The sequence below is a fragment of the Rhipicephalus sanguineus genome, chromosome 7 (assembly GCF_013339695.2).
Source record: "Rhipicephalus sanguineus isolate Rsan-2018 chromosome 7, BIME_Rsan_1.4, whole genome shotgun sequence".
Lineage (NCBI taxonomy): Eukaryota > Metazoa > Arthropoda > Arachnida > Ixodida > Ixodidae > Rhipicephalus > Rhipicephalus sanguineus.
Window position 1 is genome coordinate 136,543,041 of NC_051182.1, and position 24,595 is coordinate 136,567,635.

Here is a 24,595-nt window from a genome sequence, read left to right on the forward strand (position 1 = left end):
TGTAACTCCGATCGTTCTTGATGGATTCGAAAAAGTTTTGAGGCAATCTATTTGTGAGGCTATAAAGTCCGATACTGAGGTCAATCGATGATTACTTCGAATAGTGGTTGAGGACCCCTTCAAGGGCCATATTCTCGGGCAATTACCTTAGGGGAGATGGTCGTGAGAATTCACGTGACTTGGCAAGGGACGCGTCGAAGCGTACTGTCAACGATGCATTCGGCACAACAAAAACAACACAGTCCCTTGCACGTGGTATGTCAAGGGCCAAGTCACTCGAAATCTGATGAACGCAATCGCATCACTGAGGGTAATCAATCGCTCGAGGATACTGCCCCAACAATTCTTCAGAAGCAGGCACCGCACTAACGAGCAACGCGGAAAACTCATCGGGAACACTCACTTTTTCCGCATGAGAGTGATGAAGGTCATGAAAACCTTTTCGTAGAAACTCCGCAACTTCACCAACTCTCGTACGTTTAGGGACTGCACGGGGAAAAAAAAAGACGAAAGAAAAATTAGCGGGCAAAGACAGTAAAGGAACGTCGTCAAAATGGAATAAAGAAACATTTTTCATTCAGGAGTGTGTCGGTCGTTACTTGGGAAGACAATCGCAACGCTTACGGGGCTTCACCTACACTTCGTCTCATGGATGTATACTCGCGGACAACTTTTCTTGGCAATGAAGGAAAGGCTACGAAGGCGGAGCTAATGCACATGTACTACTCCGCGAAGTAGTCCGGTTCGGTGCGCGTTTCGAACTTCGTATTGATTTGTAAACCTTGCGCATCTCCTGTGATGGCTGCTTGATTATTCGAGTGGCCGTCACAGGCTTAGACAGCCATTTGTTAGTGATATTCGTCTCAAGCTCCTTCGGTGAGTCGTCCGAAAAGAGGGGCGGTGACGAGAGCTCACCTGAAGACGAAGACGCCATTTTGACTGTGCACGTAAAAGGTGCGACGTTTTCACACGCGAAAAAATGCGAAACGGAACTGCGTAAAGTAAAACAAATGTAAATATCTTCTTTGTGCTTGCTGGCCCTCTTTTCAAACAGCGTCCCGTAGAAAATAAAGTAATGTTTTTTTTATTCTCGCGCAGAAAACACGGAGACAGTTGTGGGACTATATTCTTCAGCGGTAGCACATGCGTAGTTCGGCTCTGTAGCCTTCCTTTCATTGCCAAGAAAAGTTGTCCGCGAGTATAGGTAACACTACGAGGGCAAGGTACATTTCTTTCATCGTTATCCTTTTCAGCAGCAACATTTGCAGTGCTGTTTGAAGGGAAACTGAAAGCAAATAACATTTTATGTCAATTTACGAGAACGTCTAAATTGACAGCATACTGAGCAGCATTTAGTAATCGAGAAATTAAGGTAAGTGTCGGACACAATTTGCACCACCTGTGGGACATTCTGGAACAAAAGCCCTACGCCCTAGATGTAGTAGGTTTCCAGTACAACTAATCACCAGTACTCAAACTACACATGATAAAGAATATTTCAGTGCATTACAAGACAAAATAAAATGCAGCTGGTGCATTTCAGCCTGATTCGCGGAAAAAGGAACGTCTTGACAGTACCTTTGAGAATAATGCAAATCTTGTTTTCACCAAAGGGCGGGCATTGGCCGCATTGCCAATGCTATGTCAGAAGGCCGTTCTAGGAATCGGGCATTTCAAATTGTGCTAAAGGTGTATGGACCACTAAAATGTGATTTTCTTGCAAACTAAAGATTTCCTTGGCATGAAAAAGCACTACAAAGTTTTCGGAACGGTATTTCAAATATCCACATCGACCGAACATTTGCCTTTAATGCCTCTTTAACACAAAGCTCTCCCAGGAGGTATCAGCCAGCATGCCTTCCACTGAGCACTTTTCGATAATGTCTACCTCGAGACCTTTTCCTCGGTGTCTCAACGATGATGCTGGGGTCTTGAATGCACTCGTTTCGTCGCAATTACAAGCCGATCTCCTCGGCTCCCGATTCAAAAACTGATCCTCGAACCACAGGACAACACTAGAACACAAGAATGAGCACATATTTTCAAATATGCTACTATTTAAATAATCTTTTTCTCTTTAAAAACTCGCAGCACCACTTGTGCGCGCTTAGTTAGCTTCAGATCTACATGCTCATGTTTGATGCTAGGGTCACGAACGCACTCGTTTTGTCGCGATTACAAGCCGATCTCTTTGGCTCCCAATTAAACACGAGTTCCTGAACCACCTGACAATAGTAGAATACAAAATTGAGCATATATCTTCTTCAAGTACGCTACTATTTAAATAATTTTTTCTCTTTAGAAACTCACAGCACCACTTGTGCACGTTCTTAGATTCAAGGACACTTACGTTTCTGAGGTTCCGGTTGAGCAGCTCGCCGACGGGCAAGTCGGCGACGTACGGTTCTGTGGTCATCTTGTCGTTGGTCATTCGGCTGATGATAAGGTCCAGCGCTCGCTTGGCTTCAGCAATAAGCTGGAACAGCGACTCCAGGGAAGACTCGATCTGCGATGTGCAAATCACCGGTCGACTTCAAACTTAAAGGGACACTAAAGTGAAATGATGAATCGGTGTTGATTGATAAATTGTACTCTGAGAGCTCTAATGCCATTAATTTCACCATCATAGGTTTATTAATGGAGGATAAAATCTCGGTTAAAGTTTCATTTTTTAAATTTTGCACCGAAGTTGCCGCACGTGACATCACAAATTTCAAAGTGTATTTTTTGTGTTTTGGTGACACTGGCTCCACGAAATTTCCTGAAACTTGTTATATTAAGTCTACGGCCCCCTCAGAGTAAAGTGTACTTCGTGTTTACTGATTAGGGACTGCAGAGGACCTAGTAGATGCCGTCAAAATCTATGATGTCACGACGTAAGCCACGGGAATTTTAAGGTGGTGCCACCACCCTCTTTAACCCCTTGAGGGTTTTCGCCGTACATGTACGGCAGAAGCTTCCTGGTACCAAAGGGTTTTTGTCGTACATGTACGGCATAGCGTTTATTTTTAAAACGCGCGCCTTTTCCGGTCATTTCTCTCGCTTGGCTTGTGCTTCCACACTTCGGGAATACGTGGAATTTTTTTCATGCGCCAATGTCTCAGCATTGTATTTTTATTTTGCTTCCCAAAACGGCGCGTCGGCTATCGCTTGCCCATCCAAGCGCGTTCGCGGTGCAGCTGGTTTAAAGTGCGCGCCTTTTTCGATCATTTCTCTTGCTTTGTATGTGCTGCCACGCTTCGGGAATACGTGGAATTTTTTTCATGCACCGATGTATCTCCTTTGTTGCTTTTTTTATGCTTCGCAAAACGGCGGGCCGGCTATCGCTTGCGCAACCGAGCGCGGCCGCGGAGTGGTTGGTTTCAAACGCGCGCCTTCTTCGATCATTTCTCTTGCTTGGAATGTGCTGCCACGTTTCGGGAATACGTGGAACCTTTTTTAATGTGCCGATGTCTCTCCGTCTTTTTTTTTTTTTTTTGCTTTCCATAGCGGCGCGGCGGCGTTCAGTTGCGCATCGGAACGCGCGCACGCGGTGCGGCTGGTTTCGATTTCGTCCTTCGAGTGGTTCTCGCTTCTTGCGCCCGCAAAGCTGATGACTCTTTGGTTTCTAATCTCTCAAAGGGTGACAGCTTGCTACTCTCTCGTTTATTGCACCCCGCGGGGCGCGATTACATCTGTTTCCGTGCGGCGCTAAATTACACAAACGACACTGCCGTGATTGCGTTTCCTGTTTTGGGGTCTCGGAAAAACTAACTAACTACGTCTTGTTGGCGATAAGACGAGGGATTACTGTAGATTTTTCACTCGGTTAGCTTTCCGGACGGCCGCACAACCATAGAGTTTTCTTCCGTGCGCTCACTGACGCAGTTCGCTTACACTATGGAAGCGCGCGCCGGTTGCTCTGCTGCCGGTGAGTCGAGCAGCGATTCTTCTGATGCGGACTATTCCCCAAGTGCCGAATCAGAATCTGATTAATTGGATTTCAGTTTGTCAGACGAGGATTTTTTTACTAGTTTATACTCCGATGACGATCACAGAGCGACATCTGAAAGGCGTGCGCGGTGAGCCATGCTTCAATGACTATCACACGCTGAAAAGTTTTTAGTATTAGAGCACGAACATTTTTAACTGGAAAAGTACTCTGGTGCGCTTATGTTTGTATGTCTGTGAGCTATGTTTAATACAATGCATAATTTTTATTTATAAAAAACTGTTAAGCTTTCTTTTTCAGGATTTTGCTTGATTTTACTGCGAATAAACCATGTGTATGTAACAACAAAAATAATTTTTTTGTCACTTTACGGTCACGAAAAAAAATTTTAGACAATTTTTTTCTGAAATAGAATCGTCTGAAGAATTTATTTCAGCAATAAAAAAATTACACATTTTTGGACTGGATTTCGCGAAAAAATTCGACCCTCAAAGGGTTAAAAAAAAGTATATATACCCTATTTCCTCGTGTGTAGCCTGCCCCTGCATACAGGGTGTTTCAGCTAACTTGCGCTAAGTAGGCTTTTAAAATTTTGCCCACATTAAGGAAAGGCTGGAAAAAAATTAAAAAGGGCAGTTATGTTAGCATAGATGAAATAATCCGAGGTTACTGAACAAGTGCTACAGCTTTTGTACTGAAGATTTCTTGCCGGAGTTACTATCTTAAAAGTTAATTAAGCAATCTTTGTTAATTACCCAGCTTGGCGTATTAAAAAAAAATATCATGGCGTGCTGTATATGACTCAGAACAATACTGGGCCGATTCGACACGCGTAGCACACACGTTTTGTTTTACCAATATTTGGCGCAAGTTAGCAGAAACACCCTGTATAATCCACACCTCCAACAACAAACCGTAGAAAAATTTAAATAAAAAGAAAGATCTCCACATATTGCCCTGAAGCTATCTTCCTCACACTACTGTGTAGCAGAGCCGTGAAGCCAACTCGAGCACTAAAATTTACATGTAACCCATGCTCCGACTATAGCTTTGAGTTTTCTGCATATTTTAACGTGACGTTAAAGAGCTCGTTTCGCAGAAATTCCAGTGTCGATGTCGGTGGCGTTGGTGGCGGCGTCTTTGGTTGTGAGCGAGAATTGAGGTAGACCGCAAATGAAGAAATAATAAAAAATCTTCAGTTCGAGTGGAGCCGGGGATTAGAACTTGCAACCCCTTGCTGCGTGGTGCGATGAGTTTAGCCACTCACTCACCACGTATACACTCTCTAGCTTACTAACTGTGAGCTATTTACATACACCATTTAGCGTTGGTGGTACGCACATCTCAAAGGTTCTTCAGCGGCTTGACAGAAATCTTGCGAGATGGCGCAAAGGACCCACGGGCGCGCCTTCCGTGTTCTGTCCCGCTGCATGCATGGATATAGGAGTTGGCATGCGTCTGCACTTTGGCTTTCCTTACAGCACGGTTTAGGTGTCGACCGAGAAGCGAAACCAGGCTAGCGATTTGGGAGGCGATACGAACATGGTTCGATTACACTATCGCGTTCTACTCTTGAAAGCGAAGCTCAAATGTCCTCCAAGTTTGTGCGCGATCGCACGTCTCAGAAGCACACACTATGCGTGAGAGGCTTCAGACAAACGATGCTTCGCGAACCAGATGAAGCACCAAGACTAACATGCCATGGCAAGCACAAGGGAAAGCGTGTGACTCACTTCGGGGACGACGTACGCAGCGATGACTGTCCTCTCCGCAAAGGAGAGGTTCCCAAACGTCCTCTTCACGGCTTCCAGAAGCTTTTGCAGCTGATTCATAAACGTGGGAAGCCTGGAAAAAAAAAGAGAGTGTGTCATGATGGGCAAAGGATAGGTTAGATGTGCCGAAAACGTATTATTCTACACAGGGGACTCTTCCAGCAGAAAAGTCACTTCAAAGCTCGCAGCAGTGGTGAAGTGCGAACAGTCGTGCAAACACATTTCCCTCTATGATCTGATTAACATAGTTAAAACTCTGTCACTCCTCTGCCATCCACCTTTTTTTGCATAATATCAACTATGATATGTGTTCTATCCAATTGCTCTCAAATCCACACCACCATTTCTCTGTGTATGTTATGCATTTAATACCTTTCCTTCAATTGCTCGCTGCGCAGTCCTTGACTTCTTTTCATTTTTCTTCGTTAACGTCAAGGTTTATGCAGCGTCAATACCAGTAAAATGCAACTGTATTTGCTTTTTCACTGATACAGTTAAGCTGCCATTTGTGAGTTGGTAAATGCCTGCCGTACCGGCTCCAAACCCCAGTTCTAGTGCCCAGAGCATTTCTTCACGTGACCAGGGCATTCTGTCAATACAGTCGAACCCGGGTATATCGAACTCGCCAAAAAACGTTTATTAGTTCGATATATGGCGTAATTCGATATAGGCCCGCTATAGGATTTGACACAAAGGCACATAACAATAAGAAAAGTACTTTATTAATATGGTGGCTTACTTGCATGCCCTACTTTGGAACAAAACACTCCTGGATTTTCGTCTGTGTCAACGACTTCGCTGCCTGCGACAGCACACACGCCCCCACGTTGTCCAACGAGTCGGAGCAGCTGAGGCCGCAACCTTCCACATTCACGCAATAGCGCCGGACCAACGCAAGTGCACTAATCACTTCGGAGGATGTAGGCAATGGGCCATCGTCAATTTCCTTATTGCTGTCGCTTTGGCTCGTGGTCGGCACGACGTCTGCAACGTAGTCCTCATCTTGTAGCTGACCCATGATGGCGACATCATCGTCCGCACTGACGAACTCGTCGAATGTCGATCCATCGATAGCTCCCGGGAACTCCGCCAGCTCGCTCCAAACTTCGGCAGAAACACCTGCGGTGTCTTCAGTGCTGTCATCGGAATTTGGGGTGTCATCACCAGGCATGTGGAAGCCGGCATGCCTAAAGCAGTTCTGTATCGTCTCCTTCGTGACATCTGCCCACGATTTACTCAACATAGAAAGAGCTCGACCCGATTTATGATTTCGAGTTTCGAGTTTCGTGGCGAATGGCAAATTCTGCCTCTTTGCACAAGCCATGACGACAGCGCGCCAATAAAGTTCACAGAGCACCAACAGGCAACACCACGAGCACAGACCACGCTGAATGAGGACTCGAGGAAAACAGGCAGCAGCAGGCACACAAGCATAAAGAAAGAAAAAATGGCGCTCACTTCTACCGCCTCCGCGCCTCAAAGAAAGCACGACGGCCTCTCATTGGCTGTAAGCGCTGCGAGCGGGCCGGGATCATTTCTTGCAGGGGGTGTTCGCCCGTGCACAACCGGGTCTAAACCACTTTTTCTAGGGTGGCGCCGGCAGTTTTCCCCGCCACCGCGAGGGAAAGCCAACTTGCTGGGGCACTTTTGAGGCACATGGAGTTTGATATATCGGTTGTCGTTGCTATTTTCGTTCGATGTAACAGTAGCTTTTGCTATATATTCTCAATGTAAATTTACCGTGTTTAGAAATTGTTCGATATACGGGATAATTTGATATAAACGGGTTCGATATAGTCGGGCTCGACTGTACCTGGTATATAAGGGTGAACACTACTGTCACGTGGTAGTGACGGTGAAGAAGGCAGCTGTCACACTGGTGGGAATGGTGCTCTTTACTGGGCTAACTTGTGCCCAGAAAAGTAAGTAACTCAAAGTACAGTGACGGTCAAAATATTACGGACCACGGGAGCGCGTGGCAGACAGCACTGAGGCGCCTTCTCACGGTTGCTTGTGAAGCTCTAGAGCGCGCACTGCGCCCGCGCATCTTTGTTTACCTGCTGGCCTTCTCGTTCGCTCGCTTCAAGTGCGCGCATCGACAAAATTTGTGATGCCATCGTGACATCAATATGACGTCATCATGATGTCACATAACATCGTCATCACATGACATCGTCGCTTGGTCAAAGGTGGGCCGATCACTGAGGCAAGGCAAAACCAGGTGAGGTGCGGAAAGCTTGCAATGCCTCCGAGGCAGTGAAAAACCATGTTGGATGCAGAAAGCTTTCAGATGTGGGGGGGGGGGTCGCGGGGGAGGTTCAACACATCGGCTGGAAAGAAGATGGCTTTCGCCTGCGAGTCGTCTTATACGAATGCACAAGGGACCCTGTGAGTTTTTTTTGTTCCCGTTCCGTTATTACTTGGGCGTGGGACAATTCGACGATGCGAACGCACCTTGAAACGCAGTGCTTGATGAGGTCCTGCCGCTCCTCTCGAGAAAGCAGGTGCTTGTGCCGTGAGAACACGCCGCACAGGAGCAGCAGCTTGGCTGCCGCCACGGCACACTCCCTCAACGCCTGACCCACGACGTAGCAGAGCCGTGCGGGGCTTGCCGTGGGCGACGCGGAGCCTTCCGAGCCCTCTCCCTCGCCTCCATTTCCCGACGGAGCGCTGAAGCATTCCGCCACCGTTGCAGCGCACTGGTGCATGTCGTTGATGAGCGACATCACTCCTGCGCAGACAACGAAAAACAGCACGGAGCTGGCCTTCACAGAAGCAAATTGCACCTGCCTCCCAAAGTGAGATGCCTGGCCAACATCACGTGCGTGACTCGACTTCTTATCTGTTCTGCATGCCATTCAAATAATTTTCTCAGAAGGAATATGGTTAGGGCGTGTTGGTTGATTATCGCTTAAGCAAAATACATAGTGCAGAAATGAACACAGGTACTTTTCCTTCTTTTTTTGCAGTTTCAGATATTGCGCTTATACACTCAAACCTCATTATAACAAAGTTGCATCTGCCACGAAAATAACTTCGTTATATCCGAAAATTCGTTATAAACGTTTATTTTTAACACTGTAGCTATGACAAGACTATTCTTCATTTACTTCGTTATAAACGATAATTCGTTATATCCGTGTTCGTTATAATGAGGTTTGAGTGTATATCCACACGATCTGCAACAAAGTACTGCTGAAAGTTAGCGCTCGTCCCATCGTCTTGTCCTGTGTTCATTTCTGACCTATGTATTCTGCTTAAGCAAATAATTCTGTAATATTTCCCTACAATTTTACGAAAGCTGTGCAGGTTTGTATGAATTCCATAACATTTCCGTAAGCATCGTAAAGAAAAGCATAAAAGATTGTCACGTTTAACATGCTGAAGTCTCATTATAATGAGGCACATCCCGGTTGGAGTCTCCAGACCAATTCTGATTGCCAGGATTGACTTAACATGCCCATAATATAGGTGTGAAGGCACTTGCATTTTTAAGCCATCAAAATGTGGCCGCTTTGACCGGGAATCAAACCTTCATCCCCGACCTTAGAAGTGCGACACCTCATCTACCGCGCAGGGTCGCGGAGAGCGCACGGAACTACCGGAACACGTACAAAATGTTTCAATGGCACGGACTATTCTACTCACGCTGCTTGACGGCCATGTTGCGGAGGAACAGCTCGCAGAGGTGTATGAGCCGCTCGAATCCGACGGCAGCCGGCGGGCTGAGCAGCGAGACGCACGCCCTCGCCGTCGCCTCCGTCAGCGTCGGCGGGAGGCAGTCGGCGTAGATGCAGTGCAAGGCGGCTGCGACAACGTCCTCGGGCAGTCCGTCCAGTGGGCTGGGCTTGCCTGCGGCCCACTCCACGGCTGGACAGCTTAGCCGCAGAAGGGTCAGGTGAACGGGAAACTGTGGTGAAAACAGAACGAAGCGCGGTGCAATGGCATGATGGTTTCATAGTCGAACATTAAAGCAATCTAGGGTTCGACTGACACTTGTCTGTGCGGGGACAGTCACAAAGCAAAAGTCACACGATCCCTTATGCATTCGCCTAAAGTCGTTTGTCTCTTTAGTGTCTGTCCCTCTAAAGAGGTCCTGCAACACTTTGCAACACTGCAACATTGCAACACTCGAATGGCTTCATTAAAGGATTTCGTTGCCTCACGAATCGGCTGCTGCAATAGTTTTGAGAATCCGTCAAGTACCAGCAAGAGTTACAGGGATTTGTTGCGTGCTTTAAGCGCGTTCTCTCTCCTTTCGCACCAGGGAGCATGCTGAAAGCTACGCAGGAGGGCGGGGGATGATCAGGGGCAAGAAGCTACGTACGTTTGTCAGCATGCGTCATGACCTTGAGCACTTTTTTTCTTCGAAAACGCAGCTTACTTTCAGTGTGATCGTGAGCGAGCCCATGGTCACGTCGTGGCAGAGGCAGTAGCTATGCAGCTCACAATGCTCAAATCAGCCAATGGCGCTGAACTTTGTGTTTACGCTGCAGTTATTTCTGTTTATGGCATCATTTGTTGAGAGAAGAGCGAGCGATTTCTAACTGACTTTGAGAATTAATTGTAAATTTCAGGTCGCTGCGTGCTGCGCTATGTTTGGCTCACACGTTCTCAGGAACCTGGACAACTGATCGGCAGTGTTTTCTGACCGTGCTCAAAAAGTGTTGCAGGGTCCCTTTAACAATGAGCACTGGTGCCACCCTTAGCTAAGCGTTAGCCTGCAAGCTCCGGCCCCAGATATCAGCACCGGTAAAACTTGAAGCGACTGCATGCTATTGAAACTCGCAGCCCCTCTGCGACGTGTCTCACCTCTTTTCCGCCCTCGGCAGTGATGACAGTGTCGGAGAAGTATCCCTCGTCCAGGGCGGGCAGGTAGGAAAAGGGCTCGTCCCAGCCAACCTCTTTCTGTGCAAGCTGCACAAAGGAACAAATACCACTTTTCGCGCCAAAGGTGTAGGCTTGCACTTTGTGAGGTCTCGCATTCTCAAGGCGCAAACAAAAGAACGCAGTAAGCCATAGTTAGAACCAAACAAAAGGTCACTTGCTTGCACCTTACATATGGTCGGCAAGCCTGCTAGCCAGGTCACTGTAATATCCCAAGCAAGTGCCACACGCCTCAGCAAGTCGAAATTACCAGCAAAGTAGAGGGGTGGGGGTGCTTTCTCGAAGCACCTCTCGATTGTCTCCGCCTCGTTATATGATGAATGCTTCGGCAATCTCGTGTACTGCCCTATCTCTAAAACACAACAGGGCATCATTAAAAGGGCAGCCATCTTAAAATTTAGCACTGCATTGTCGTACCCTGTTCGTGCACTCCCCAACTATGTGGTGCTAGGGTGTTGGCGTGCTTTAGATAGGACAGCACGTGAGATGGCACGTGAGATACACGAGGCGGAGGACAAGTGTATTGTGCAACCGTCAGTAACACTGCAACTGTGTGATTGTGCCTGTCGGTTTCTTACACATAGTCAACTAACTCATATATTTTGTTCAGGTTTCAATAGACGTCCAGTTGTAAGCAAGCACTCGTGTTGTTGCCCTCGTCTCTGTGTCCTCATTTTTTTTTCCATTGCGATTTACAAACTTGCTCAATACTAATTCATTCTTCTAAACTATGCTGGCAAAGTACCATCAAGGGAAGCCCGACTGGAGGACAAACGAGTGCCATGTGGTGACGACTTATCAGGGAATGTGCAAGGAGTGCCGCATAGCACATCGCACGTGCACATACTCACGTAATTCTAGACTAATGCACATTTGCTACCAAAAGCTGTTCTTTCTCCTTTTTGGTTTTGTTTCAAAGTGAAAAATAAAAAATATCACAAGGCCGCTTAAGCATTTGCCTAAGACGACTCAAAGGCAAAAGGTACTATCATCTTCCTTTTCTTCTCAGTCAATGCAATGGTCCTTCCCCTCCTCCCCCCCCCCCCCCCCCCCCCCACCCTCCGAAACCTTTCTGTGCCTAACGTGGCTTTCCACTGCCTCCAGGATCGGAGGCATTGCAAGGTTTCTACACCTCACCTGGTTTTGCACTGTCTTCGCGATCGGCTCACCTTTGACCAAGCGACTATGTCACATGGTGACGTCATCATGTGACATCATGTGATATCATGTAATGTAACGTCACAAATTTTGGCAATATGTCCAGTCATCACGAAAGAATGATTTTTTGCATCGCTCGTGCTGAATCCGACGCTGTGGGACGCTGACACTGCAAGTCGTCGATGCTGCCGACGGTCAATTTTCGCATTTGATGAGTTATCTAAGGCTTTCGCCTTCATAAATTGTAGCACTCTGTTTCTGTTTTGGTACGAAGAAATGCAGCAGTGTTTCACGACTTTTGGTCAAGTTCTGGTTCTGCGCCCTGGCTCAAAGTACTGGCTAAGAAAGATGTGCCTATCAATCACTCAATCAATCGATCGATCAATCAATCAATCAGTCAATCAATCAATCAATCAACCTAATGCAACACACTCGCCTTGACACACTGGAGCACGCACCACCCCTCGTAGATGAGGTTGATGCCATCTTCATCCGCATGTGCCACCTGCGAGTGAGAATCGTGCCACCGCCATAGTACGAGACAATAAAGACACCTACGTAAACTCGAGAAACAGATTATACCAAACGCAGTATAAAATCGCAGCCGCGTCCATCGACAATGTGATCGGCTCACCCGAAATTCGATCATGTGTCCAGCAAACGTCCCAAAGAACCGTATGTAATGAGGGTTCCCGAGAAAAACCTGAGGGAAAGAGAAAAGTAGAAACAATCGAATACTCTGGCACTGCACACAACAAAAATCTTTAGTTTGAACCTGAAATTCTGCTGAAAAAAAAAAAAAGAAAGCTTCCCAAATTCCGCTTTTTATATTGGGACATGGTGAAGAATGCAGAGTATGGCATTAAATGAGTCATTTTCCATGTCCTCACTTCTGAAGCTTATCCGAAAGGGCACTACACTTCTGTTTACACTATACCAATTCCCACACGTCAAATAAAATCTACAAACAGCCTCCCCTCCACTACGCGTCTCCAGACTCTACTATCAACTGGCTTCATGTACCTGTTTATCAACAGCCCCGCAAATCAAGCAATGTGTGCTGACTGAGCAAAAAAAGAACAGATAAGATTTAGAGTGCTATGTACGTAACTATTGGAGAACGCTATGCTGTCCCTGATTATAGATCACCAGCAACACACAAGTAACAGAGATCCAATACTTTCTGGACTTTACGCCTACATGATGCACAAAGTCCACTACTTACAAAACTGTCCTTCTCGCTCAAGTTATTTTTGAAGAAATAAGATGTTCAGGAAAGTGCAATAGGCTTGCGCACTGTCACAACTGAATACTATTTCGTCTTTGACAAACATATCTTAGCCTAATTTTGTTCCCGAGAAGAATGGCAAGGCTAAGACGTGGCGAGTCTATGCTCCAGTAACGCCACACGTTTTTTCACGTTTTATAAAAATCGATCAATCAATCAATTAAACTTTAGTTTTATCAACAATAAAAATGTATATAGAATGAATGAATCAATTGAACTTTAATTTTATCAACAATAAAAATGTATATAGAAGCATCATCTGGATCAATAGCCTAAAGTGGCTAGTGAATGGTTCAAAACAATATGCAACAAAATATGCACAGGTCAGTTAAGAGGATGAAAAGAACACATATACATACATATATACAGGCATATAAATTTACTCTGATAATACAGAGACACACATTTTAAATGTACAATCAACACCCATTCAAACCCTTTCCCTCAACATGCACACAGGTTTACAGGTTTTGAACAGACAGAAAAAAAATTACATGCAATGCTAGGTCGCAACTATGTGCAGTTTTTATCTCAAGGGTGATCATGTTCCAAATTTTAGTCCCATCCAATTCTACTGGTCTTTCACCATAAATATACAAAATCCTTCAATGCAGCCAAATTTTACAACATGTCGCCTACATATCACGGTCTTTCTGAAAATGAATCACTGCATACCATGATAACACATGGGGCAGAAACATGGAAGATCAGAACGAAACTCATGGAGGAGTCGAAGGCTACGCAACGCGTGATGGAATGAAAAAAATCAAGGCAGCTTCTGACTAGCGGTGCCAAGCCTGAAGGAGAAGCGGAGCTGCGTGGCCTTCCTTGTTTCTCTTTATTTCTCTTTTTCTTTCTTCCTCCTTGTCTCTATTTTTTTAAATCGTTTTATGGCATCTATTTCTATTTCATTCTTTCTCACTTTTTCTCTATTTCTCGGTACCTCTTTCATTCTATCTCTTTCTTGCTCTCTGTTTTTACTATCTCTTTTTTGTGTATATTTCTTTCTATCAGTTTCCCTCTCTATTTCTTTCTCCGTCTTGTATCTTTTTTTTGCTCTTTCTTCCTCTCTCTCTTTTCTTTTATCTCTCTCTCTGCACTCATTCTCTTGCCCATCCTAATTATTGCATCCCACATCGGAAAAATCAATGTACATGTTCTGGGAGCGAAGCAGAAGACGAAGAAGAGGACGAAGAGAGCACACGTCAACCGAGATAACATGTCGGCCAGTCAGGGCGGCAGAATCAATAAAATGGTTTCTGGGAAAAGCAGCAAATAATGGTAGAGGGTAAGGCAGAGCGACGGAATTAAGAAACTCGCAGGCATAACATGGAATCGGCTCGCGCAGGACAGGGTACCTTGGAGATCACGGAGAGAGGCCTCCGTCATTCACTGGACATTAATACAAGGCTGATAATTTGGCGACGATGAAGCCATGTGAACTTCCAGTTCTTTCGCACCCGGCCAGCTGTCATTTCATGAAAATGACGAACAATTTGACGCCGCTCGTTCGAGCGTCACGCACCTCGTAAGTCTCGCAGCTGAAGAAAGGCATCTGGACTGCACGGTCCGGGATCGTCCACGACAGGTCGCCGCTTTCGTCCAACGTGAAAACAGTGCTGGACAAGCAAGGGATAAAAGAGGTTTAGCCTGCCTAAACTTCAAGTTCATCAAGGGACAAGCTGGTTTTGTAAGAAGGCTATGTGGTAGTTCTATGCTATAATAAAGCTGCATGGTAGTGGTATGCTTTGATGAAAATACATGGTAGTGCTTGCACCGAAATGGTGGTGATAGTTATTCATGTGAAAAAAAAAAAAACACAATAAGTTAATTCTTAAGAGACCGACAACTAGTCACAACGTGTGATTAGATCTTGGTAAGAATGAAAAGACAGTAAAATATAGTGACAGATTCCAGCGTCCTTTTCGCGTTGTCAAGAGGATTTACATTTTTAAATCATGTATAAAAGTAACAAAGACCGGTATGTCGCGCAGCCTAGCGGAAGAGCCTTGAAGCTGGGTTATGGAGTCGATCACTTTTTGCTGTACGTAGTCATGTAGTTTCATGCTGTCATGCGTGCCATAATAAGTCCTGAAAATGAGAGTGAGTATGCACATTGTTATCTATCCCCGGCAGGCCCGTAGCCAGGGGGGGGCCCGGGGGGTCCGGGCCTCCCCCTCCCCCGAAATTTTTATGATACATGGTGTTTTACCAAAAATAAATAATGAAAACAAGCATTTTTCTCAAATAGTCAAGGCTTTCAGCAAGTGGGCCCCCCCCCTGAAAAAAATTCCTGGCTACGGACCTGATCCCCGCTCTATTTTGTGCCACTTACGAGGTAAAAGGAGTTGCATGGTGAGAAGCGGCGTTGCCTTCGCGGTAACCAGTGGAACATGTCGAGCCACGGCGCATGCGGGCGGAGTGCGCGCATGCGCAGCAAACCGCCACGCTTGAACACGAACCGCTCTCGCGGTCACTGTTTGCAGCATAGGTTGTCACTTGTGTTTACAACTTCATATTCGCCGCAGATTGAAAAATTCTGATTACAAATGTTTCACGGTGTTTTCCACGTTAGCGTTCCGTGATTAGACACTCTCACCGGTAAGCATTCCGTAGCGCTAAAGAAAATGGTCACCATAAAAATTGGTTGTCAGTCCCTTTAAGCCTGAGCCAAGTCGGCACTATAATTAGAAACACAAAAGCACAGAAGACAAGGATGAGAGATATGACGTTACACTATACAAAGGCGGCTGCTTATGTCTATAAGTTACAATGCACTATCACTCATCCTCATCTTCTGTGCCTTTGTATTTCTAATAACGGCGTCGACTTAGTGCAGGCTTAAGAATGAACACTGACTAAGCTACCTTTCAGCTTTAAATGGACATTAAAGGCAAATAAGATTATTTCAGAGTGAGAGGTCAATGCGTGACATTTTAAAGAGTTTGCAGTAAGAGTGTGTGTGTGCTGGAAGGAAAGCAACGCAGTGAAGAAAAGCAACACAGCGCACCTGACATTCGTCTGTGAAAGACAGTCGTGCCAGCTGGTTTTCCGCTCGAACCGCAAGTACTCTTTCTCAGCTAATGTAAATACTACGCATACTAATAGTTAAAGGCTCATCATTACTGCCCGAGACATTACATTTGGCTGAGCAGTGATGTCAGAATCCCTGACGAAATTTACCGGGACATTCAAGTTCCCGACCTAAAACCAGCAAGACAAGCGTGCATCTGCATGAGAAAGTGATATAACGAATGCGGATATAACGAATTATCGGTTATAACGAAGTAAACGAAGAATAGTGTTGTGATACATACAGTGTTACAAATGACCGTTTATAACGAATTTTCGGATAGTACGAAGCTATCTTGTTACTTTGTTATAATGAGGTTTGAGTGCATCTGAAACACTCAAGAAATGCTTGATGTCACACAAATGAGTAAGCGCTACTGGACGGAGTACTCATGCAAATTCTCAGTGGGATGGACAGCGATGGCTGTGGGTGGATCTGACATTTCTTTTTTTCTTCAGTTGTAACTGACTCTACTACTACTACTGCAACAACAACAACAACACCACCAACAGCAACAATGCAGGAATAAAAGAATTCAGGAGCACTATAAGGGAAAAGGGGGCAAGCGAAGCCTGGCATGGGTGTGCCTGGCCTAATGATTTTGTTTGTTTGTTTCTTTCGCATTGCGCAATGCTCCCTCCTAACGTAAGTGTTCAGTTTTATCACAGGTAGTGGCCGTCCCTAAAACACCGTTTTCAGGCTGAATCAGCATGGCGTCTTTCAATGTTCTTTCGAGCGTTCGTCCGTTTTTAGAACGACCTAACAAAAGCACCACCAGGCGATCATGGAAACGCGGGTTAGGAATTCAACTGTCTCGAAGCCGGAATTTTTCTGAAATGTGCAATTCTTGATTTCAACCCGAAGCGTTATCCAGCAGATCTCCTTTAGTCCGCCAACACGAAATATTTCAATGAGGCGCCCATAGCAAGTGTACTGCTTCCAAACAGTTTTTTGTATCGTCGGCAGAGAGTGTTCGTATGCTTCAGTTCGCATTAGGCAAGCATGGGCGCGTGGCCTAGTGATCAAGGCACTTGCTTTCCGACCGGGGAGGACCTGGGTTCAAACCCTAAACTGGAAAGAAAATTCATTTATTATTTCTTTGGTGCGCCCCAATTGAAAGTGAGGAGGTTTCTATAGAACGTCGCCAGCTACACAGGTCAGTCAATACAAGTTTCGCTTGAAAACCGCCAACTTACCCTTCGACCTCCGTAACTTCGGTGCCCGCCGCGAGTGATATGCATTTTGTAATCTGCGTGGGAAGCAATAAAACAAAATAAACATCAAAATTCAGGCAACCTACACATGCTGAATGCAACCCACGCGCAGACATCGCAGTGACAGCCAACCAGTTAATGAACTAGCAGCTCGCATAAACGGGGTACAAAACCAACAACAGCAAACAGATAGTTAACTATACGAATAAACTTAATTCATTCGCAATGATCCCGTTTCGATGCTCACTTTCGTAGGGACCGTAACCATTCCCTTATTGTCGTTTGGCCCCTGAAAGCAAATAATAAAATATCCGCACATGCCTCGCTTTTTAATTTTTCAAATCATCGGACGTTTCCTCCTGTTAACATCTCCTGACGATTCCACATAGTCGCGAACTTAAGCACGAATAGCTGCATTTATTTTATGCTTCCAGCGCTGTTTCCTACCAGGGCCACTTTCGATCGCTTTCGGGCCCGATTCGGTTCCAATCCCTTGACCACGATTGGCTCCTTCGCGCAAGCTGTTGACGAGAGCCAATCAGCGTTGCGAGACTCGACCCCAATCGGGGTTTAATCGCGATCAGCGGGGCACCACGTGACAACGGCATTATCTACTGACGTCATGCGCCGACGAAAAGCGAAGCCGGGTGCGATGTTCACTCGGAGCAGCACCACTCGACTGAAGTCAAGAAACTGCAGGAGCAGGAATTTTCGCTTCATGAAACACCCTTCTTTTATTGTTCACAACGTCTGACGACAACAGAGTCAGCCAAAACAGTAGGAAAACACGAAACAAAAAACGCTAGGCTTGCCGTCAACGCTTAACTGTGGTGGTCGCAATAGCGCAGACCTGATCTCACAACGGAAAAGAAACTAGATAGCAGAGAAAAATACAAATAAAAGAACCGAGCACATAGGCAGAAAGAAGACAGTACTCGTAGAGCGATACGAGTTCGTTCGGCGCTGGTTATTTCCCGGAACGCTAGCAGCGCATCTAGATCAGCTGTGCAGGACGGGAAAAAAATGTAAACAAAAACAATATCGGGGGAGCTGCCCAGGAAAAAAAGACCGATAGCAGCCAAAACGCTCCTCTCTGCCCCGTCTCTTGGGCGACTCGCTAGGCTTATCTAATCTAATCGCGAGCATTCGTTGCGGATAAGACGGGAGGCCGAGAAAGGCAACAAACACCGAGAACAGCCTAGGAAGTAAACAAACCACCCTGCTCGCAAGGGAGTACTAAAATGTCACTGCGGCGATGGAAGGAGCCTAGATTGTAAAAGCGATGGAGCCTAAATAACGCGCGCATGCAAGTTGCAAACGGCTGGTTAGGAAAGCAGAACGAGTCGCCTACGTTTCGGGACAACTCCCGGCTTGAGAAATGGCCCGGGAAGCGAGTAATCCGAGTTACTTACCTTCCAACTACCGCAGTAAATGTTTTCGTCCGCCATTGTTGACTAGTGGCAGTGGCGATGGCACTGGCGTCGTTTCTAGGAGCGGTGGCGTTGCTAGGCAGTAGCAGACGACAAATGCGCGCGCTTTTTCCCCGTGCATGGCGGGAAAAGCGTGCTCGAGCTCTGTTGAACTTCGGTAATCAAGGGCGTCCGCAGAACTTTTTCCAGGGGGGTGCATCAGCAGAGTGTGGGGGAGGGGAGGGGGGCATACAGCATAGGTAGCTTTTGTTTTATTGCCGTGACATGACCGGCAAGATTAGTCCATAGCAGTATGTAACGTGCAAAGTTGGCTGGTAATCCTGAATGATGTTTCACGCGGATATGCGGGACTGGAGTGTGCTAATCAAGCTATGTAGCTTACTGCTACTGCATAAAAAATTATTATCCAAAATTCCAAGGGGGGGCAGCTGCCCCCCCTTGCACCCCCCTCCGGACGCCCATGTCGGTAATCGTTTGTAGCGCTTACCGAGGCGAAAAGTACTGCGTTTATGTGAATGACTAGCGTAGTGCGGGGACAAATGGAAGATAGGAGTGCGAAACCGACGTCAGGACGAGCTGCACAGGACATGCGGTGAAAGCTGATGCAACATAACTTGGGAGAAACGTCCCAGTGACGCGGTTCCCTTCGAGTGTAACTGCTGTATTTGACAAAGGCAACAGTGAAGAAAGCGTTTAAAGAAAAGGAAAGAAAAAAGGCGAAGGATTGTGGAATTTACATTATTTTACTTTCACTGTGGAATTACTTTGTTATAAAGGAAACTGTCACATTCGGGCTTCATTACATCAGCTGCAAGCGATTTTTTTTCAACAATAATTTCGCCAATTACAGAAAGCGCGCAAGGTGGTTTCTTAGTTATTGGCTTGAGGTCGTGTCATGATTATGACAAAGAGTGCGTAATTAAGAGCAGGCGCCAGTATTTTCTCCTGACAGTGCATTGGATGGATGGGGAGGCAGTCATACATCCAGCAAAAAAGTAAGGCGGGAGGGGGAGGGATGTCAAAGGGGCTCCCCCCCCCCCCCCGAAGGAGCTAACTTTCCAGTATCCGCTGTTGTCACGGCGTGTGGTCAACATAATAGGCATACATAAACCCGGGTGAAAATGCGCGACTGGGAATCCAACTGGTTTCAACTGGGATCAACTGGTTCGACGTGGAAACTGATTGGTCCCAGTTGCGAACCAGCTGGGAAACAACTGCTTCCAGTCGCAAGCCAACTGGCTACCAACCAGAACCATGACGAGCTGAACTGGAACTATAGCTGTTCCCAGATGGAATAATCAATAACAAAAACACAAGCATCAGCAAACAGCTAGTCAGCTAGCGCTGGTGTGCTGCACAGCAAGTACGCTAGTTATCTGAGAAAGGCTCTCACTCGATGAGTTTAAAAAATTCTATTAAATATTTTTGTCCGCATAAACATGTGCAACGACAATCATACCCTCTTACAGAGAGTGAGCAGAAGCTAGAGGCCTACAGTAAGAACACTTTCTTCAAAAGGCTAACGACAGATAATTGTAGGGATTTCACGCCACAAAACCACGATATGATCATGATCGAGAGACGCCGCGGTGGAGGGCTCCGGAAATTTTGACCACCTGCGGTTCTTTAACACACCTAAGTCTAAGCACGCGGGCATTTCGCCTCCATCGAAATGCTGCTGCCGCGGCTGGAATTCGATCCCGCGACCTACGGGTCAGCAAGTCGAGCACCATAACCACTAGACTAACACGACTTAGGCCAACGACAGGAAAATGGCGACAAGGCAACACGCTTTATCACGCAAGGCCCTCCTTTAATGCACCATGTCCATGCCGAAACACTGCCGCAACGCAATACGTACGAGCCGTCGCGATGTACGCGACTCCTCACAGATGAGACCTCCGAGCCAGTTTCGTGCACGACGACCTCACGACTACGCCATAGCGTCGCGTAACGCGAGTGCGGTTACCGCAAAAGTCTGGCCTTCGGCCACGACATCGTCGCGTCGTCCAAGTAAGTCCCACGCAAAAACGCACTGAAGAAGACAGCACGACGACGTGTTTCTCAAAAGGAGGGTTGCGTAGATGAAAAGTCAGGAACCAATATGGCGGCAGGACCTGTGCTGCGAAGTAGGGGTTTCGAGTAGTTCCTCCTCTCTCAGCCGCTAGTGGTTCCGCGCGCGGCATCTCGGAGGCCTCGCTTCTTCCCTACCGGAACTTGGCGTATGAGCCGGGCTTGATGAAGGTCATGTAGACCGTGACGCCTACGGTCACGACCAAGGTGACGATGAGGAACACGCCCAGCAGGGCTGCGGCGCGAAACATGAAGTTCCGCTCGGCGTACTCTTCGTCCAGAGGATTCCTGCGACTCGGCGAGACGCCGGAGTAGCCATGCCTTTTGGCGGGCATGTCGGATCGGGGGTGGTGGCCTCGTCGACGGGTCGAGGGTTTGGACCCCTCTCTCGTAGCTGAAGCCGAGGGTGGAGGTAGACGGTGCTCGCCCGCACGCGTGTGCCGCCGACTGGTGCGTCGATCAGAGCGTTGGCTCCTTTCGGTCAACCGTCAGCGCCGAGCTCCGTTGACGGGGACGTCCTTTTTTCACATCGGCGCGCGGTCAATCGAAGGCTGGGCTCTGGACCGGATGTGGCGCGCGCCGATGACGATGCTGGCAGCGCTTGTCAGCGCTCGCGAAGAAGACGAAGAGTGAGCAGTAATGTTAAGATACGCAGTCTTGGCCAATCCCCCAGAGCGGGCAAGTGCCATAATTTTGAGGAAACAAACAAACAAACAAGCAAGCAAACAAACAAACAAATGTTTAGCTTCCCCTTTTGTTCTTTTGCGGAGTCCATGAGACAACAGAGCATTATCTAACCTGCCCAAGGGCGTCCGCAGAACTTTTGCAGGGGGGTGGCATACGCAGGGGGGGGGTGCATTCAGCACTGGCAGCCTTTCTTTCACTCCCGTAACATGACATGTAGGCAAGATTAGTCAGTAGTTTGTAACGCGCGAAATTGAATGGAAAACCTGAAGTCCAGGACCTGAGCGTGCTAATCAAGCTGTGTAGCTTATCGCAACTGCATCGACAAATATTAACCGCAATTCCAAGGGGGGGCAGCTGCCCCCCCTTGCACCCCCCTCCGGTCGCCCATGATTACCTGCCACGGTGGTGTAGTGGTTATGGTGCTCGACTGCTGACCCGAAGGTCGCGGGATCGAATCCCGGCCGCGGCGGCCGCATTTCGATCATAATCACATCGTGGTTTCGGGACGTAAAGCCCCAGGAATTATTAACAAAGCATTATCTCGATTCCTGTAAAAGATATTCTACCTTGCGCAAAATTACTTTAGATGTCGCCTTCCGACTCCTCAGACTATATTTAAATGCACCAAATTTAATTCCATGTTTCAAAGCGCAAGGGCCGACAAAGGAAAGACACACACAGCGCTGAACTTGCAGCTGGCTTTATTTTCCAGCTTACAGCAATATAGATGCGCTTTTTACCAGGGGTGCTATTCTGGACACTGTCAAATTCCGCCATATTGTCACATTTCGTAATACCGTACCACGCCCGCTCCCAAAGGCGGTGGGAAAAGCAAAGAGGCTTATAACCACGCCACGGGCGAAAATACAGAACTGTGGGGGCCGCTAGCACGTCTCCGCAGGCAATGGCTCACGTCGCTAAGGGAAAAGGTTCCTCGCGACTATGCTGCGTACCCCTCACATTCAGCGACCACAAGGCCCGATCGCTTGAGAGAGGGCAACTCCGTTCGTGTTGGCTTTCGATAAGGGCGGCTCGGCGTACTATGACCACGCACGAACACACTGCACCGCTCTTCGGCCAAGCGTCCGGAAGGGACAACGTAAAGTAACTTGTGCTCGCCACTGGCGCAAGGCACCGTTAGCGAACTTGTCCGAGCGAACCCCATGAACAAAGGAGCCGACAGACGGGAAGAAGAACACGTGCTTACCCTACAATGTCCAGAGAGAGAGTCTCATCCCGCCGCGCGGGAAAAGTTTCGTGTGACACGCACGCGGCGCCATCGTCAGTGCCATGGAGTGACATGCCATCGTTGAGATCCGGATCCGGGTGAGGGAGGTCAACGACACCCTCACTCGCCCAGCGCCGTAGGTCCGCAGAGGAGGGGAGAGTCATGACATGACGTGTGGACGGCAGAAATAGGCGAAAAACCCCCGCAATGGCGACGGGCAATCCTCAATCCCACAAGATGGTGATGCTGTTCCTGGTTTTGTTTGCGTTACTCCAACCTACGACAGCATACGATGACAGCATGCGACAGCATACGACAGGCGGGGCCTCTAAAGTGCTCCGCAGTTAAAATTTCGAGGCGACCGTGTCACTGACTTGGGTGCACATATCTGGTAGGGGCACTCACACCTCGGCGTTCGTGTGCCGTGGTGTAATTCCTCGGATTAACCCCTTGTTTCGTCGCACTGCCGAAGTGGATCTCAGAGGCCACGCAGAAAGAAGCGCGTGGTTGAGATCTGCTCCGCCAGGTGCCGCAACGATTCCAGCGGCTCACAAGAAGAAACAGTGGCCTAGAACAGGCAGGGAAATACCACATATACCAAGCAATCGATCGATTTATTAGTTTGTGTGCTTTTTAAATGTCGCGTGTAAATAGTTCTATCTATTGTTACCACGGCACTGTTAAGGTTTCACATCACATCACATCACATCACTTTATTTCCTTAAAGACCCCTCAAGGGGGTATTACATAAGGGGTGGGTTTACAGTACAGTCAGGTGAAATTCATTCGGAAAGAAAATTGGTTACATTGTCCAAGAAGGTTGATGAAATAGTAATGGCTGCAATGTTGTGGGAAAGGCCATTCCAATCTGATGCTGCACGTGGGAAAAATGAAGAGGAAAACGTGACGGTGCGAGCACGTGGGCGTGACACTTTTTAGTTCAGCTACCGGGCCCACGGTGTTGTGTTGCTGTCGCTGTTGAAATTGTTGATGCAATTCGATGTTTACTGTTACTGGCTGGCGATATCGAATCTAACCCTGGTCCTGATACATCTGCCGTATTGTCTGAATTGCGAAAACTAGCTACCGGGCAGTCTCAGCTGATTTCAGAGGTTAAGAACCTTAAAGACAAGCTATTAACTACTGAACAAACATTAACTGTCGTAAGCCAACGCCTAACCGACCTGGAACACCATTACCAGAACCTTCTCTCAATCAGGACCGACATTAACAGCTTGAGGGCCGACTGTACGCAAACAGCTGGCTTATTGTGCCGTTGGTCGTTGACAGAAAACTATCATCCTCATGAACCGGTACGCACTATCTTCTTCCTCTTCGTCGTCATCTTCATCTTCTGCTTCGCACCCAGAACACGTGCGCCTATTTGTCCGGCGTGGGATGCAATAACTCCGATGCGTGAGAGAACGAGTACAGAGAGGGAAAGAAAGAGAAAGAGATAGAAAGAAAGAAGAGAAATTGTTGGCGAAAAAAATTCTTGGCGAGGCGGGAATCGACCCCGCGACCCCAAGGCGGACGTCGTAACCACTCGTCTATCCAGGCACGCTAGCAGAGCATAGCATATAGCCTTGTATGGTGCAGTATATTAAGGGGTGGGAAAGGAAAGTGAGGGTGAGGAGGAGGGAAAGGAGGAGGGAGAGAGTAAAGCATAGTACAGAAAGAAACATAGAGAAAATTACGTAACCAGCCACGGGACATGTTCCCACCAGAACTGCGTAAAACCACGTAAAACCTATAGCACCATCTTCGCAAAAGCTAGCAGTGCCTTGCAAAAACCAAGCAAGAACCTAGCCAATCCGCGACAAGCTAGGTGACCATCAGCTCCGCTGTTGACTA

At 47.2% G+C, this 24,595-nt stretch overlaps 1 protein-coding gene across 1 annotated transcript in view; it reads right to left on the reverse strand.

The window, feature by feature from the left end:
• The window catches only part of LOC119400048 (uncharacterized), a 40,398-nt gene extending 21,613 nt beyond the window's left edge, over positions 1-18,785 (reverse strand). The window contains exons 1-11 of the mRNA XM_049417520.1: positions 18,736-18,785; positions 17,306-17,358; positions 14,562-14,655; positions 12,383-12,451; positions 12,185-12,253; positions 10,516-10,620; positions 9,352-9,613; positions 8,158-8,434; positions 5,665-5,776; positions 2,351-2,506; positions 404-486 (exon numbers count right to left, since the gene is read on the reverse strand). Of these exons, the coding sequence (XP_049273477.1) occupies positions 404-486; positions 2,351-2,506; positions 5,665-5,776; positions 8,158-8,434; positions 9,352-9,613; positions 10,516-10,620; positions 12,185-12,253; positions 12,383-12,451; positions 14,562-14,655; positions 17,306-17,358; positions 18,736-18,771 (1,316 nt within the window). The 5' untranslated portion in view covers positions 18,772-18,785. The remainder of the gene's footprint in view (positions 1-403; positions 487-2,350; positions 2,507-5,664; positions 5,777-8,157; positions 8,435-9,351; positions 9,614-10,515; positions 10,621-12,184; positions 12,254-12,382; positions 12,452-14,561; positions 14,656-17,305; positions 17,359-18,735) is intronic.
• Positions 18,786-24,595: the final 5,810 nt, after the last annotated feature.